Raw genomic sequence first — 17,264 nt, 5'->3', positions numbered from 1 at the left:
TAATTGGACTTTGGGGTGAAGGGAGAGAATGGGTGGGGGTGGCGGTGGGGGTTGGAAAGGGGGTAGGAGGCGTTAAGTGTGACCTTTTTTTTTCTCTTCTGGGGAGTTTCCCAAGACACAGTGGGGAGGATTGGTTTCTTTGGCTCCGCTCACAAAAGGGCCTCAGTTTTTTTTTTCTGTTACCGGACAGTCCCTGCGATTCTGCCGGGATTACTCTGCTGTAAGAAGCAGAGCTCAACTCCGACAGATCACTAAATTGTCTGAATATTAAGAACAAACTTAAACTTGCGGCAGCATCTTTGCACCAAGACCATCCAGCTCTGAGGTCCATTTCTTCTGTTCACAGCCAGTGGTGGGAAAAGTCCTTATAACAGCCACAAAGTGCTGTATTATTCTGTGTTATATTTTAGACTGCTACTAATCAGGCAGAAGAGCATTTTGATGTCTGCAAAGTATAGTAGTACAATTTAACAACTTTAAAATTAGGCTGATATGTTTTCTGTGTACAAATCATAGTCAGGATATTTTTGCACAGTTATTACATATATTTTATGGATTAAAAGCACAATTTCCTTTGAACTGAATTCAAATTGTATAAGTGGAAAATATCATTGATTGGAAATATGTACAGATACAGGTACAGGTACACTACTTGATTACATTTATATCATCACTTTTCACCACTGGCAACAGCAGACACACACCATCCTGATGAGGCCACGCTGCTGAACAGGGGCTTGTGGTGTATATCCTCTGCTACTCCTTTGAATACAGTTGCTCTGGATTTATGATTTGATATTGCTCTAAAATGTGTTTTCCAGCTTTTATTTAAGACACTTTAAAAAAACAAAACAGATGACCTGACTCTTTTCATGGTGTCATGGAAAGATGTTTTTCTCTCTTTGATGGCACAACCAGTAAAGCTCTGTTGCTGCATACCTCGGTCACCACACAGCAGGCTCATCCAGGACCTTTCGTCCCCTTGCAGACTCAACTCCTATTAAGTGCACAGATTAAGTGTGAACAGTAAGCTAATGTCACTGCGTCTCAGGGCATAGGTTTGGTTTCAGAAGTGGGAGGTACAATGAAAGTTTCTTTATTCCCACTACAAGCAAAACTAAAACTGTGAATGCCACACGAGACAGTTGTGCTAACTTTGGAAACAGTTGTTTAAAATTCTGAACTTCATTAACTTTTTCTAAAGTTTTCCTCCACACGTCATTGTCTTCATCAGTGGAGAGTGAGATTAATGATTGACTGTGATTGATGTTAAAAACTCAAATTTTGTACATTTAATATCCTGATAAAAAAATTTTTTTTTTAATAATGGCTGTCCAAACAGAGAGGGATCTAAAATGATTTAGTTTCAATGACAGAGCTCTTTATTGATAGATGTTTTTTACTAGAGGAAACACTGTTCTTCCCTTTATTGTTGTTCAATTCTAGTCTATTTTACGAGAAGTATTCACTCTAAATGATTTTTGAACCCTCAAAACATACAAGATCAAGGTAGTGCTCAGCTTTTAGTGGTGACAGCCTTTCTCTGGTTTAGACCGAATGATGTGTTGATCACTTATTAAAAAACTTGGGCCCGCCTGCCTGAGAAGCAAAACTCAGTGTTGCTCCTGAAGCTTATTATTCTAAGCTCACAGCAGTAAATGGTAAATGTCTGTGTTATATAGAACTTTTCTAGTCTTGATGACCACTCAAAGCGCTTAGTAGTACAGTTTTACATTCACCCATTCACACACACATTCATACAGTGCATCTAATGTATATGCAGCACTTTTCTCTATGAGAAGGGGCAATTTGGGGTTCAGTATCTTGCCCAAGGACACTTTGGCAACTCTTTTATTTGACCTTTGGATGTTTTACTAGTTTCCCCTTAGTCACAATAATAAAACACTTTCATACAAATATCAAATATTGAGCTTATAATAAAAAAGGAATACAAAATTAAATTGACAAAGAACTTTTTTTCATTCTCAGATTCTATAGATTTCAATGTGGGAATTTCCTGCCTTCTTTATTTTAGATCTTAACTCAGGATAACTCTGGGTTCTGGGCAGTTGGTCATAGGAAAACAAGACATTTGAAGACATCAGCTTGGACTTTTGGGAATAAGGACAGTCATGTCATTTTTTCACTAATTTCTGACATTGTGTATTAATAAATAAAGTAAATGGCAAAAATAATTGATGATCAACATTGGTGTCCTAATGAAATTGATTTAAAAGTTTTAGTCTTACTGTAATTTTTTTTAAAACCTCTTGACCCACTTTATAATCTTACCATCATAAGACAAGTTTGAATTTAAACCACCAGCTCTACATATTGTTCCACTGTAATCAAAGGGCGAAAGATAACAACATTAGAAAGTCATATTACCAAAAATAGTGTAGAAAACATGGAGGTATAACAGTCATGAAATTTATCATAACTCAATTCATAGCAACATGTATGAAAGAAAAAGGAAAATCACACTTTGTCTGTATCCATATACATTATATATATGCACATTTGTACCACACGTTTCACAAATTTCAAGATATTTCACAAAGACAGCACCAAAGAGCTTTTGATTGATTCCTCAACCCTGCAAATACATTCATTCATTATTTTCCAGACACTAATAGTCTATTAATTACAGAATTGAATAATTTACAATAAAATAACAATTTTAAGGTACTTTTCTCATTTCCAGTACTTTTTATACTACAATAATTCCATTCAGTCTTTACATGCATCAGTCTGCGTAAATCTTCTTATGAAAGCTGTGGATTCTGAAAATTTCACAAAGAGAGGAAATGTTACTATAGCCTCAATGAATGAAAAACCTTGTAGTGTTCAACAAAGCAAGCAGCTTACTGATGCTGAAAAGCCCTTTTTAGGACTCGCCCTTTCAGCAACTCATTCCTGGAATTAGCTTCCACATGAAATCAAAACTGTACACCGAAACTCTGAGAACTTCCAGTGGTATTAAAATCACAGACGAAAAAAAAAAGTCAGGTGCCGCAGCTTGACAAAGAAATTGCCACAAAGCGAAGATTTTGTTGTAAAATGTTAAAAAATCTTCTCCAAACCACAGAGAAAACAACACTGAACAATTGAACCATCATACTGTATGACAACACCTTTTCTGGATTATGTTTTGGTTTGGTCCAAATTTAATACAAATGGATATACAAATGATCTCTTTTGTAAGATCAATATTTGTAAGAGGTATCTGCATAAGCAAATTGTATTCGCGTGTCTAATGCACTGGGTTTCACGCTGACACTGGCCTTGCAGTGACCTTCAAACATAGGCACTTTTCTTCCCCAATTTCTTTGTTGAAAAAAAGTTATGACGCATTTCAAATTTTAAACATTCTGATTTGCTGACAGGGTCTCACAAACTGCTGCTGCTCTTTCTCTTTATGTACTCACTGCGGTGACATGCAACTACCCAACACAATCAAATAATGAAACTAAATTCAATAAGGTACAATCACTTCACACTTTCTGTCACCAATCCTATATCCCTTGCTGTAAACCAAGTGCCACTTCCCCTTGTGGAGGTTTTGTGGCATGAAGCAGCCATGTTCTCTAAGACCCTGTCTAAATGATTATAATTGACCAACAGATAGAACTACAGATTTTATAATCAGAAACCTGAAAGATCCCTCATTGATCACCTCAAAGTGGGCCTTTCTAAATGTCTGTATATCTTTAGTTACTTATGAATATTTTGTGCAAAATCCTCCCATTGCCACCCTGTCCTTGTTAGATGAGCTTGTACAGGTCTTTGTTTTTCTCCTTGTACAAGGTGCCAGATGTGCAACTGGAATACATGAACTGCTACAGAACTTGACACAGATAGATGGTAGAGACTGAGCAAAACCAAACACAGACAATGAAAGCCAAGGAAACAACCGAAACATGTCCAGAGGAAACAGGAATCCATCTGTGGGAAAACAAGGCATCATTCCAGAATTTTCTTATCCATTGATTCTTTGCCATTGGTCCGCGAGTAAGGCTCAAAAGCAGAAGAGCTCAGGTAGCGGGCGGAAAGTTCCTGCAGGTTTCCAGCCAGCGATCCAGCCATGGACAGGGGATTGGAGGAAATGCGGGTGGCGACGCCACTGAGTAAGGAGGGCATGGGGAAACTGAAGAGGCTGTGTGCTGCAGATGAGCTCTGCAGGCCTGCCACTGTCCCTGAGCTGGTGACAGTGGGTAGAGGAGGGCTGCCGCCTGCCGTGCCAGTGCTGCCTCCACCACTGCTGTTGCTGTTATTGCTGCCATTGCTGGCCATGGCCATGGAGGGAGGGCGCAGGGCAGAGCCCAGAGAGCCACTGCTGCAGTGGGGTAGAAGGCCTGACAAGCCCGGAGGTGTCAGCAGCCGCCCCTGCTCCAGCAGTCTTAGGACGCTGCAGGTTGCTGCTGTTTCTGAAACCACTGAACGCAGCTCAGAGTCCTTCCCTTGGTCCTTCTTCTGCTTAGTGCGCCGGTTCTGGAACCACACCTTCACCTGGGGAGGTACACAGATGAGAGACTTGAGTCAAGTCAGAGTCGAGTTAGTTTTGACTAAAAGATTTGAAGTGTTCATGACTTGAGACTTAGACTTTAGACAGATGACTTTTTTTACCTAAATATTAGCATATTTATTGTGAAGTTGCGCTTTGTTTTTGAGACATGATTGGGTGATTTTGAGTAAATTCTCATAAAGTTACTGCCAACTGATGCAGGACAACATCAGAGGCCAATGCAAGAGACTGATATCATGTAAGGGGCGAGTCAAACAAAAATAATATTTGGATTTAAATATTATGTTGTCATAGCGATGACAGTTGTAAGAAGAGAACAGCATGATGCTTTGTAGTCTGTCACCACAAAACACACAAAGAAAGTCACTGTTTTTTTAGCAAATTTCTTTTCTGATCAAACATTAGCTAGAAAGCTAGCGTTAAGTTTAAGCTACGTTATGTCATTCAGAAAGAATTCCCATGTGGTATTGCATGTGAAAAAATGTGTTTCCATAAGAAAATAGACTTACTCAATAGAAATGTCAAGCCAATTTTATACATCCGTCCATTATCTATACAATTCGTTCTTTCAGGGTGGTGGGGGGGCTGGAGCCAGTCCCAGCTGACATTGAGCGAGAGACAGATTGCCAGTGTATCACAGGACCAACATACAGAGACAAACAACCATTCACTCGCACATCCACACCTACTGTGAATTTGGAGTCTCTAATTAACCCTAATTCCAATCTGCATGTTTTTGGACTGGGGGAAGCCTGAGTATCCGGAGAAAACCCACGCAGACACGGGGAGAACACGTTAACTTCACAAATTATAACTAATTTTCCCAGGGCACTTTTAGAGTTGGCTACATAACATTACTACAGCAGCTAATGATTGACTTTCCGTGGCCCAGAGCATTTCTAATTCACCAAGACTCGCCTCTATAACCACAAATAAACTACATTTAAATAATACATGTATCATTATCACTAAAGGCAGAGGAATGGCTCAACACGAGAAACATGAGCAAGCGAGAGCAGCGAAGTGAGAGACAGAGATAGCTAACTGAGAAGCTAAAGTACGCCGCAGAACAGAATTGCATGTAAACGTGATAAAGTCACTCAAAGGAGGAAATGACTTTAAATGTCATTATCAGATATAAGAAGAAAGTAACTACATTACTGAGATCGAGCAGCAAAACACACAGTAACACCGGCAACCAGAGATGAGACGATCCGCCCACCACGGCACTTCAGGACGTGTATACATCAGCGGAATGTTATGACAAATTGTGGCCATTTGTTTTCCATGCTGCCATTGGACATAACACATGCACTTGTTAATGTTAAATATCAGTCGGATGTCTAAGGTGTGAGCATCCTGCAACATGTTAGCTCACTTTACATGACTGATTTAAATGTAGAAACTGGAGCAGATCATCAGAACACGGACTGGCTTGTGACTTAAAGATTTAGACTTGAGTCTTGCGCATGTGATTTACTCCCACCCACTTATTTTACATCACCTTTTTGTGATAGGTGACGGATAGAAAAATCCATTAAAATTTAAACTTTTCTATTGTCTGTGGTATAGCTGTAAGGAAAGCGGCATTCTATAATTCACTTTCAATAATATTTGCTGTGATTATAGTATAAGTAGTAATCTGATCGTCTCTGTACTTGGAGATAATTGCACAATGAACCATACAAGTCGGTGTCTTGACAGATTAAGTTAAAGCTATTATCCAAAGCTTTTGTTCGGAGAGCATAAGTGGCAAAGTGCCTGCCCATTCCCAACTGCTGCATTCAGATTGCTGCTGGTACTCTTTAATGCATACTGTAGCTCTTAATCCAGGGATATGTGCACACATAGACACACAATCAAATCTGGTCCAATGTGTAATTGATCAAACCTCATGGAGGAGACGGCTCACAGAACTTCATATGTCAGAACACTGTGGAACAATCTCAGCCTCTTACGCTGCGAAAAGCAGATCCAAGCTCTCGTGTGTAATATTTGTCTTAGACATTTCTATTCCGTCGGTTTGTTGGTTTTACTCGATCAAACCAGATTGTTGTTCTAATGTTGCAAAATTGTGATATGATGGTGATTTATTTAAAGATGAGATTATCAGTGGAAACTGACAGAGAATAAATATCTAATAATTTTGATAATGGCGTAGCAGACTTCTGTTTTATATTTCCACAATACAGTTTTTGGAGAAAACCACCATTATAAACTTACAGAACACTCAAACTACTTTCCGATATTTTATGGATGAAATGTTAAAATATTTATATAAATTAAATAACTGTAAGTTGCAGCCATTATTATGTTTGTATATAGATGATGTGCCAAAATAATTTTAAAGGCACAGAAGTGCAGACACAAACACCATTCACTTGATTTCAGAGACCTGCACCTTCCTGGAATTAGCATCATGTGATTCCCTCACGCTGAACATGTAGATTACACAGAGCCTCAGACGGAAACTGAACAATCCCAAAAGTGAAGTTGCCCTTTTTAAAAATCCGAGGCTGCCATGATTACACATCAGAAAGGAAAATCTCTCTGAAATGATATAAAAGATATTATCATGAGCTTCTCCATTTGTTTCAGAAATATTGCCAATGTCTCTTCGAGTCTGTGTACAGCATATATCCAGCAGTTTTGTAATATCAAAATAAAGGGAAAAAAATGTGTTCATTTTATTTTCACACTTAAGAATGGAAAAAAATGATCCATTCATTTTGATAGCACTGATTAAACTGTAGCAAAAGCGCCAACCTTGTAATTTAACATGTTTAATCAAGTCATTCTTCTGGCTCGACAGATCTATTCAGTTATTTTAACAGTTCCACATAGTCTTAATTGATGTCAAAACTAAAACAGATACCGGCTTGTCTGTGTATTGTACCTGTAAATCTCCTGTAATTTCACCTGATTGCTTTCCTATGGAACAAAATGTTCACGTACCAATCAGCAGTGAGCCTCCAGCTCAATCCTGCTGCCCAGTCCAATCACATCTGAATATCTTTTTTTCCCTTTCTCTTCAGTCTGTGGTTTCACTCCTCACCCTCTGTTCACAACCATCTCACGTCAAGAGAAGAAGTCCAGCCGCTCAATCCAATATTATCTGTTTGTGACTTAAAGACTTCTCCGTGGGAACAATCGTGTTCATTTTGGGGTGAAATTCTCTGATCACAGACAATGACAAGTTGAAGCAAGTAGCTTAAACAAAGATCAATGCACACACAGCAAACCCCCGTCATTCTGTAATGTAAACAACTTGTTAGTGCTGGGGAAACAAAATGTTAATTTCATTATTGTCAATAAAAGGTATTTCATCAGGACAAGAAGACACACAAAGAAAATCCTGAAGCCTTTGTCCTGCCTAAACAAAGGTTGTTTTCTATAAAACCTTTTATTTGAGCACAATTTTTAAGACACTTAACTTGTTTTGACTTTAACAACAATTGTGTGGCTCAAATGAACAATAAACTTATTAAAACGTTACAATTTTAAAACTTTAAGCAAATAAGTAAAATGTGCAGAATTAGTAGTAAAATAGGACCCGTGGGGTTGATTTAAATCAACCCGCAGATTGAAGATGTTGCTCGCGATGTCACTTTGTAAGGAAAAGGCCGTCTTCTCAAAGACCTCCACTTTAGGTCAACATCGTTCAACGGCATCGAAAGCCACAACACATTAACACCGAAGGCCCAGCCGAGGGCCCCGTTAGCCGTTTTGCACACTTTTAAAAACACATAAATAGGTGAATAACACCAATGCTCCGGCGCAGACCACTGGGGCTCCCTCGAGTCCAAATCACAGGGTGAGTGGTGCTCTGGAATCTGGTGTCAAACGCAAGAGTGCAAATGCAGTTCAACCACAGCGGACACTGCGTGACCCATTGCTGACCCCAGACATATGACATGAGTAGGAAGTCTGCAGTTTTTTTTCCAACGGCAGATTTCGTTTTAGCAGCTTGAGGCAATATTGTCAAATAACACTCCATAAGCCGAATCACCACTACATGAAATGAATCCAGAAGAACAATTGATTTCATTTACTACAAACCAATTCAATATTGTCCAGTGGTGTATTCATTGACCTAAATACAAACTAAAGAATCACCACAGCTCTCATGGTCAAAACGTTGAATTAGAAGCGCACCTACATTAACTGGCAAGTCTGTGAATACAACCAAAAGCACAACTATTTGTTATTGATTATTGGAGCCATTAAATGTTCATTCATATCTGTAGTAACAGGCCCATATCTTTTTACATGATCCGCTGTGAAACACAGAATTCTCACTTCAATCTCTGATTTAAACTCCTTAATATGTGAGATAATCACTTTCGATTAATAGGTTCTGTCTGACTTGAAATTGATTAGTGATTTGTGTCAGGGCTTACAAATCATATGAATTGACTTTGATCATATTGGTAAAATCCCCTTCTTCTGTTACAAAGCGAGTGGTCATCATAGATTGTAATGCGATTGTCTGAAGTCAAAATAGACAGTGGGTGAAATTAAATAGACAAAATACATTAAATTACTTTAAATCATTTAAAAACAAATCAATCAATTGAGTCTTTTGCACCATAGCTTTTCCTGTTTAAGCAGAATAAATTCAGAATTTAGAAAATGAGCAGGGACCAGTGTGATGAATACATACCTGAGTTTCAGACAGATTGAGCTGGCGGGCCAGTTCAGTCCGTTCCCTCCCAACCACGTACTGGCACCTCTGGAACTCCATCTCTAACCGGTAGAGCTGCTCTGCAGTAAAGGAGGTGCGGGTTCTTTTGGGCCGGTCCAAATCCAAACCCTTCGGCAGAATAATCTCTCGGATGGAGCCTTTAGCATCTGCAACAATAAGCACTCTAAATCAACACGGTTGAGGCAAAGATTGCAACCAAGTAACAATTCAAACAAACAAATAAAATATATAATTTCCTGTTATTATATAGGAATAAACAGCACAGTTATCAAAAAAATTATAATACTATTAATAACAGTATCAATAACACAGAATACACCCAATTGCACAGAAGTACTCAAATACTGATTTTACTTTCTGAATTTAAGTATTTGTGGATTTAATTATGGACAAATAAATTATATATCAATGAGCTGACAACACTTAATGTTTGAAATTATTACATTTAACATAAGAAACATATGTCATAGTCTTTTAATTAAATGATAATACTTTTATACTTATTATTATTATTATTGGTATCAATTCAAATAATATGTATAAAAATACATTTATATTTCCTGACAAATGTGCATATCCAATTAGTGAAGATTACATTACAAAACAGGAAATAAAAATCACGTGTACATCATGTGGTTCCATTTTAATTCACTCGTTTAATCCACATGTTAGCACACAAGAGAAATTACAACAGTGTGTGCTGTCATCAGAAATATGAGCAAAATGTTTAAAAGCTTAAATAGGGTATCTTAATGTATCATCCTCTCAAATCGAGCAAAATTCTTTCAGACTTCAGGTTCGAGTGTTGCAAGAAATTAATTTACAATAATTGTGCTACTAACAAGAAACTAAATAATAAATACAAATCTATGACACAATTGTCCAAAAACTAAACAAATTAAAATATATAATATAAAATATAATTTAGGGAGTCAGTTTGCTCTGTCTCATAATATCTTGTGTAATTAATCCTCTGTTTTTAATTAACTTATATTTATTATTAGTTTATTACAAACACGCACACACATACACACACACACACACACACACACACACACACACACACACACACACACACACACACACACACACACACACAGTGTGCATGAAGGAAATACTCTCTATAGGCACCTGACAGTCATTTACACAGTTCCATGTGTGGTTTATATATTTCTATACAATACTTTATAAACAGCTTCCGTTTTTTGTGTTTAAATATTATTAATATTAATATGTATGCCCCTGAAAGTAGTATAAGGCGGTACATATAGTATAAAACCTCTGCTGTATGTAGCCTTCTTTATCCTTAAAATTTGTGTCACACCTTTGAACTTAACCAAGGAAATATACATGATTGTTTTATTTATTTTAATAACTAACATTAAACTTTAAAGAATTACATTAGTTAAGGTACGAATTCATAAGAAAGATTCAGCTTGTGGTTTTACTTTAAAAAAGTCAAATATAAAATCACTAATCTCATGGCCTATTATTAAATATACATATTTAACAAATAACAACAGTAACATTTTTTTTTTTAATATCTCACTCTGAAGAGCAGGAACAAAAACAGGGGTCTCTTTATCTAAAGGCTCCATAGATATACATTTAAAAAAACTGTTTTCATTACCGATTTTTTCATTTAAAGGAATATTTTGTTGTTATTGTCCATCTTCAGTCAATGAACCAAAAAACAATGTCTGTTATTATAAATGTAATAAAATTTTGTTCTGGAAGATTCTCACATTTTGCTAATTGTGAAATTCATGTAAATCTAACGGCAGTTTATTTTACTTCAGATTAAATCTGTGCCTTCTCTACAGTATGAAACCTCAAGGTTGTAAAAACAAAAAAAGAGAGAGAGAAAGAGCCGTACCTCGGACCAGGATTCTCCGGCAGTAGTCTGGGTCCCCTGTGCTCCCTCTGTTCTTCTCGCAGTTGTCCAGAGTCCCAGAAGGGGAAAAGGAGTCCTGCTGCTCCTTGAGGAAGCTTTTGGACAAGCTGCCCTGGGAGTCCTTGCCATCCTTTCCCTCCTTTAGTCCATTCTTCAGCACCATCCCTTCCGTCTCTTGGTTGTACCTGACCTCCATCCTCAGTTTATCCTCAGGACCTGCGGTTCGCCTTTTTTTTCCTTTGTCAAGTGAAAAAAAAGGATATCTGGGAGAGCACGGCACACCAGATCGTCTGGACAGTGTGGGTTTTAGTTTCAAAACAGCACCTTCCAGCAGGACAGAGTCAGCTATCTAATGTTTGGAAAAATACTTCTGTCGCCAGACCAAGGAGCCCTATTATCACTGACCAAACTCCCTTTGCCCAATGATCATGGACTTCTCACTGAAACTCAACAGTAATTCAGTGCCCCCCTTTCTTCGCTACATAGACATCAGGCTGATAGATGATCTTCACATAATCAGAGCCATGGAAGCGCACTTGCTGTTTCAATTGATTACGGTAATTTCGCTGCCTCCACATTTGCGTAACCTCATGAATACACTAAATTGTTTGGGGAAATAGATCAGGTCTTGATAGAGGGGTTTGCTCGTCCCGTCCCCCTCTGTTTGCCTCCTCTCAGCCCAGGGAATCAGGACAAATGATTGGTCTTGTCTCGCAACCAAGCCTCCCTGAACCCCACATGAATGCTCACAATCACAGGGGTACGACTCTTCCAGATCTGTAAAAAGTTCCCGGGTGCTTCATTCTTCCATCCGCAGATCACGGCCAGACATTTTTTTTCCTCCCCCCGGACTTCTCACAGTGCACCTGATCGCCGCAGCATGTCAGCGAACTTTGATCCCGTTTTTCCCTTTGGCTCTCTCGCCAATCAACGGAATTCTGCAATGAGCAGATCTCGCCACTATGCTATTGTAGGCAAGAGACACTGGGAGAGAGCTGGAGAGGGAGAGAGAGAGGGATAGGTGGGAAAAAAAGGCATAACAGACAAATCCATTTCAATCTGAATTTTTGGAGGCAATGACAAGCCAGCGAGTTTCAGCCCAGCAACAACGCGGGGCTCTGCTTTGACGGGAATTGTTTTAAAGTTTCCTGTGTCGTCCTGTGTTCATTCAGAGCAGCCCAGCGAGGTCCTGGCCGCTAACGCCACATTCTTCAGTATTAAAATGATTGCACCCCAGAAGCCATCTACACCTCTCATAGTCTTAACCTCCACATTTTAAAAAGACAAAAACAGGAGAATAAAACTTGTCATTAGTGCTTAGACTGCTAACACTCTCTCTCACTCATGCATACCCCTGGAATGGCCCCTACCGCTCTCCACCACTCGCCTTCCAGCCCACTAACCACACACCCACCCGCCCTACCACCAACTCTTAGCTATTTTCATTGTCAGTGCAACAATATCTCTGAACACAGCAGTGGCCAGTAATCCAATAAGACCATTGATTAGGCCACAATGATTCAATTCAAACCAGTGGCCTAGTGCAAGGAACATTCTCTGGCCCTTCTTGTCACCTTAGCTGGCCAGAAGCCCTCTTCAACCTGCCCCCCTCCTTGAGTGCCATTCATGCCTTTATGGGAAACAGAGAGGAAAAGGAGTGAAAGATGGCAATTATCTAATTGGACTATTAACAAACAATTCTGTGAGTGTGGCTGCCCGGCAGTAGTCTTTGGGTGGGTTTAAGGGCTGCATGTTGGACTAACTTTATTCACTGAGTGTTTGGGGGGCTGCTGCTTGGAGTGGGGCAGGATCTATTGTTTGAGGGAGGTAAAAAGGAGGCTAAAAAGGGAGCGACTAAAGGGGACCGGAGCTTCTCAAGCTGTGGTGCAGAGCCTCAGCCTGGGAAATAGATTGAGGATGCAGCATCTTGGCCTCTCATTGACACACAATGGCTGAAGGGGAGAAAGGACCGATGTTTGGTTTCTACATCCCTAAAACTATCACACACTCAAACCTAGAATATGAATAATATAACATTTTTGTATTTCAGGTTTTGCTAATATAATGCTTGAGAGAATTTCTGAGTTTTCACTTGTAGATAATGGGTTCCTTTAGTAGGTCCTCGTAAACAAAAGGCTTGTGTATCCCGTCACCAGAAAATGAGCCATTAGGCTCGCATCACATCAGAAAGCTTCAAAGTGCTTTAAAGATCTTACACTTTCAATGCTGCTTGAAATAGGCTGTACGAAAAGGGACAATATTACATTTGTTGACTTACACCATATGCTGCCATTGTGTTGTGATGTCACTGCAGAGTGAAACTACAACACCTGGTATCAAGCTGCTACCACTGGTTTGTGTGACCGTATTTTATTGTAGAGACAATAAGGTCATTAACCAGCTGGATGTAATGGTGGTGATGTCTTTTGACCTTGTGGTGCCCCAAAGGTAATGTTCAAATAATCGACATAAAAATCGTTCATGTTACTTTCCAAACCAGGAGTGTTACTCCTTTGTAATGCCATGTTTTTCTACATTCTCCAGAAGTAAGTCATAGTCAGTAAAATCACTATTCAAAACAAATCACCCCCACTGTATATTCAATATTTCTATACCAATATTGTTGTTCCCATAAAAGGGATTGTGTAAGTATTAAAATTACGCTACTAACTACTACTAACAGTGAATTTACTCATGTAAAAATGACTTGTATAACACCTTTACCACTCCAGGTGTAGAAGTAATTCTTTAACCTTCATTTTCTTCCTGTTGGAGGCTGAACTCCAAGGTATTGCTGCTTCAGATGCCTTTGTTCTATCCACTCCACAAACTTATTAATACCAGACCAGTATCGATTAATATTATTGTTGAATGTTTGCACTGCAAAAAGCCTCCATAATGTAATATACTAAAACTGCATACTGTAGTATGACACAGGAGTGTTTGACTAAAACTTGACCTTGGCGAATATGGCAGATGTAGAATCCAATTCAACACAAGGGTTCCTTTAATTGGCCACAATCACATGACAAAGTTTGATATAAAAGAAATGAAAAAGGTGAATCCACAGGGTTTGAATATATTCCATCATGTGTCATTTCTACTGCAAGCATCCAACTTTGGAGGCAAGTGCCCTCCCACACACACTCACACACATTCACAGCGCTCTGCAGTGGTCCAATCACCACAGGCCAGCACTGAATCACCAGCCTTATTATCATCACTATTATAGTCATCATTTTTAACACAGCATGGCTTCAGTGACATTCTTTAAAATACTGGACAGTGCTGTGCTGTAATGTGACCCGGCTACAACCAGCTTCTCCTTATTTCAACACAGGAAATTAGAGCCGTTCTAGGGACACATTTAATGTCTGGTTTCGAAATAAGTGTGTCCCAGGAAATCAAATCGAGCCCCAAACTGCTGCAGCCAGCTGGACAGAATGAGGGGGTGAAATTTCAAGTTATTTCCAGGGAGGAAATGGTTACTTTTGCTACAGAACCTGCTGAGATGCCAGCATGTTTGTTTGTAATGTGACTGCCGCACATAAATAGTCAGTTAACACAGTCAAAGCAAAGTGGAGAAATGACCATGTGCCTAACGCCACAGTTATGCTTACTGTAACTGCTATATGTTGACGCTTTTTTGTCCTGTTATTAGGAACCAGGGCTACTTGGCACTTTGCGGCAAAGCTTTTTGGGTAATTCTTATACAAGGTAGGTTGCTGTGGTGAGCGCAGGCCTTGAAGAGCCTTGATGTCTGATTGACAACATGGTAACGCAAGATGAATGGTTACATTCAAAGCCCTGCTTTACGTTTACAAATGTGGTGATTATGTTCCACAGTAAGAGAGCAAGCTGTTCTTGAACCCTATAAATAAAGAACTTGTTTCCATCTATGGCTGAGGGCAACACTCGCAGCTGAGCTCAAACATTGTTGAGCGCTGATGGGTTTCTCTGCAAGCATGGACTTTTTATCCAGATTCCATCTTCCCTTTGCTTCAAAATCCTTGGTGCAAAAAAAAAATAAAAAGATGGTGTCCTCGTAGTGACTGATGATGTTGTGAAAACAAACTTCCACACCAATTAAGCTTCATCAGAGCTGTTGAAGTTTACACATTAGGTTTAAACTAAGTGGTTCTGACAACCAAGCTAATAATTGGGATTAATTGTTGTGTGTGTTGGTTTGTGGCGTAGGAACCCTGTGTTCTCAGGCCAGTGACAACTCTATTGTTAATGCGTACTAAGGGCTTCCAGATAATCTGCTCAGCTAATGTGCTAATTAAAAATGAAACTATATATTCTTACCTTAAATTCTTCTAAGGATTGTTTGACGGTGTGACAAAGTGGGGATGCAGGGTTTCTTATATAGCATGAGCTGTCTGACAAGTATCCTTTCACATTAAGTACAAGCCTCTACCTGGCTCTCAATGGTATAGAAATGTATTGTTTTCATTCAAGATGTGGTGTTTGACAAAGTGCCTGAACGTTTAACCTTGTTCACTGTGGTTTGCTAATTGTTTTCAACAGGCATGATTTAAATAGAGCTGTCCACTAGATAGACCAGCGCTCTCTGTCACTGTGGAGCTAACAAGGCAGTATCTGGGCTCAACCACATCTCATTGGGTGATTTCCTTGTTTAAACCAAAAGCTCTTAACATAGGGTGCCTCTTCATCAAGAATTACCAAGGCCTCAGAAAAGTACATTATGGTTTGGAATCAAGACATTTGATGAATGTAGATACAACAGTGGCTAATGTGTCCAGTAGACGCCACCTGCATTTAGGACGGTACATGTAATTTTGTCATTTTAAAGACAGAAAATATCTCAGTGCTGTTGTACTAATCTGCTGCTGACAATACAATATTGTAATTGTGACATACCAGACAGCCTAAAACCTGCAACAAAGCCTAAGCAGTAATTGGTTTTTCTTCTGTACATTCTCCGTGAGTAGTTTTAGATAACACTCTTTTGTCCCACAGACAGCGCCTTGCTGTAGTAATTGTCACAGGTGTAATTCGAGCAGTTCCTTTGTATCTCTGCAACAGTTACGTCCCCATTGGCAGTCGAAGAGTGCATCAAGACTAAAGCATGAGGGAAACAATGGAAAGCATCATAAAAGCTTTGAAAATAAATCATGTGTTTTTTTCCTCCCCTCTTTCATCACTCAGCCCACCATTTGTCAGGCCACAGACAGATTCCTTCTTCTTTTTTTTTTGTCGAGGAAGATCTTTTGGGAGTGTTTGGAAACACAGCTGTGATTCTCAGTTTAACCTAATCTTAACTGTATAGGGTTATTGAGAATTACAGAAAACCATTCCTGCTGGGAGCTGTAGTGATTAAGAGAGCATATAGTTAGGTGAAGAGTAACGTCTATGTTGGGAACGAGGACCCATGTATTGACACTGGGCCCCCTACTTATTATTATAATTATTTTTACCTCTGTCCCTGCAACAAGGTCGCAGGAGGCGACAACAGAATGGTTCAGTTCTACAAGGGTACAGTACAATTTGGAAAAACATATTTGTACTGATTCCTGTTTAATAGTTTACAGAAGGTCCTCAAAAAATAATTATACGTTGTACAATTAATGGGCAGTCTGGACAAAAGACTAAAACCAGCAATAACATAAAATCTGTCTTGCAACTGACCCGGTCTATGGCCCTCAGCCCCAAGCTCATTGCTTGAAGATTTTAGTTACGGAAAATTTGCTGCATTACAGCAAACGGGACATTAAAATAAAAAGCATGAGTAAAAAAGTAACAAATAAGCAAACATGCAACTTAGATAAAAGGAACTATAAATATATATATAATAATTAAAAATGAAATAGGTCAAGTCAAGAAAAAGCTCAAAAGTAAGCGAGAGCTGCTGCAACAGCCGACCACTAGTGAGGCGCCATCTTTTAAAATAGAAAATCCTAATTCTTGAAAAATGAAAATCATAAATCGAAAGTCAAATGTTTTCTTTTTAAAAAGCTTGTTAATTTTGTTAAGTAAATGGCCACTGTATGTTTTCGCAAACAACCATGTTTTGGGGACTATTTCCAGAGCAGAGCAGTGCGACCGGGAATGAGTAAAAAGTGTTTTTGTTTAACACACATGCTACATGCTATGTATTCAATAGACATAGGTATATT

General features: G+C 39.0%; 1 protein-coding gene across 1 annotated transcript; it reads right to left on the bottom strand.

Moving 5' to 3' along the window:
• Positions 1–530: 530 nt before the first annotated feature.
• vax1 (ventral anterior homeobox 1) lies at positions 531–12,506 on the bottom strand. Its single transcript, XM_035171751.2, has 3 exons — positions 11,107–12,506; positions 9,189–9,376; positions 531–4,509 (listed from the first exon to the last, which is right to left on the bottom strand). Exons 1-3 carry the CDS (start codon positions 11,318–11,320, stop codon positions 3,964–3,966), a joined length of 948 nt encoding a protein of 315 aa, XP_035027642.1. The 5' UTR covers positions 11,321–12,506; the 3' UTR covers positions 531–3,963.
• Positions 12,507–17,264: the final 4,758 nt, after the last annotated feature.

The sequence above is a fragment of the Hippoglossus stenolepis genome, chromosome 12 (genome assembly GCF_022539355.2).
Source record: "Hippoglossus stenolepis isolate QCI-W04-F060 chromosome 12, HSTE1.2, whole genome shotgun sequence".
Classification (NCBI taxonomy): domain Eukaryota; kingdom Metazoa; phylum Chordata; class Actinopteri; order Pleuronectiformes; family Pleuronectidae; genus Hippoglossus; species Hippoglossus stenolepis.
Note: the sequence above shows the minus strand (reverse complement) of the source record. Positions and strands in the feature narration are given on the sequence as shown.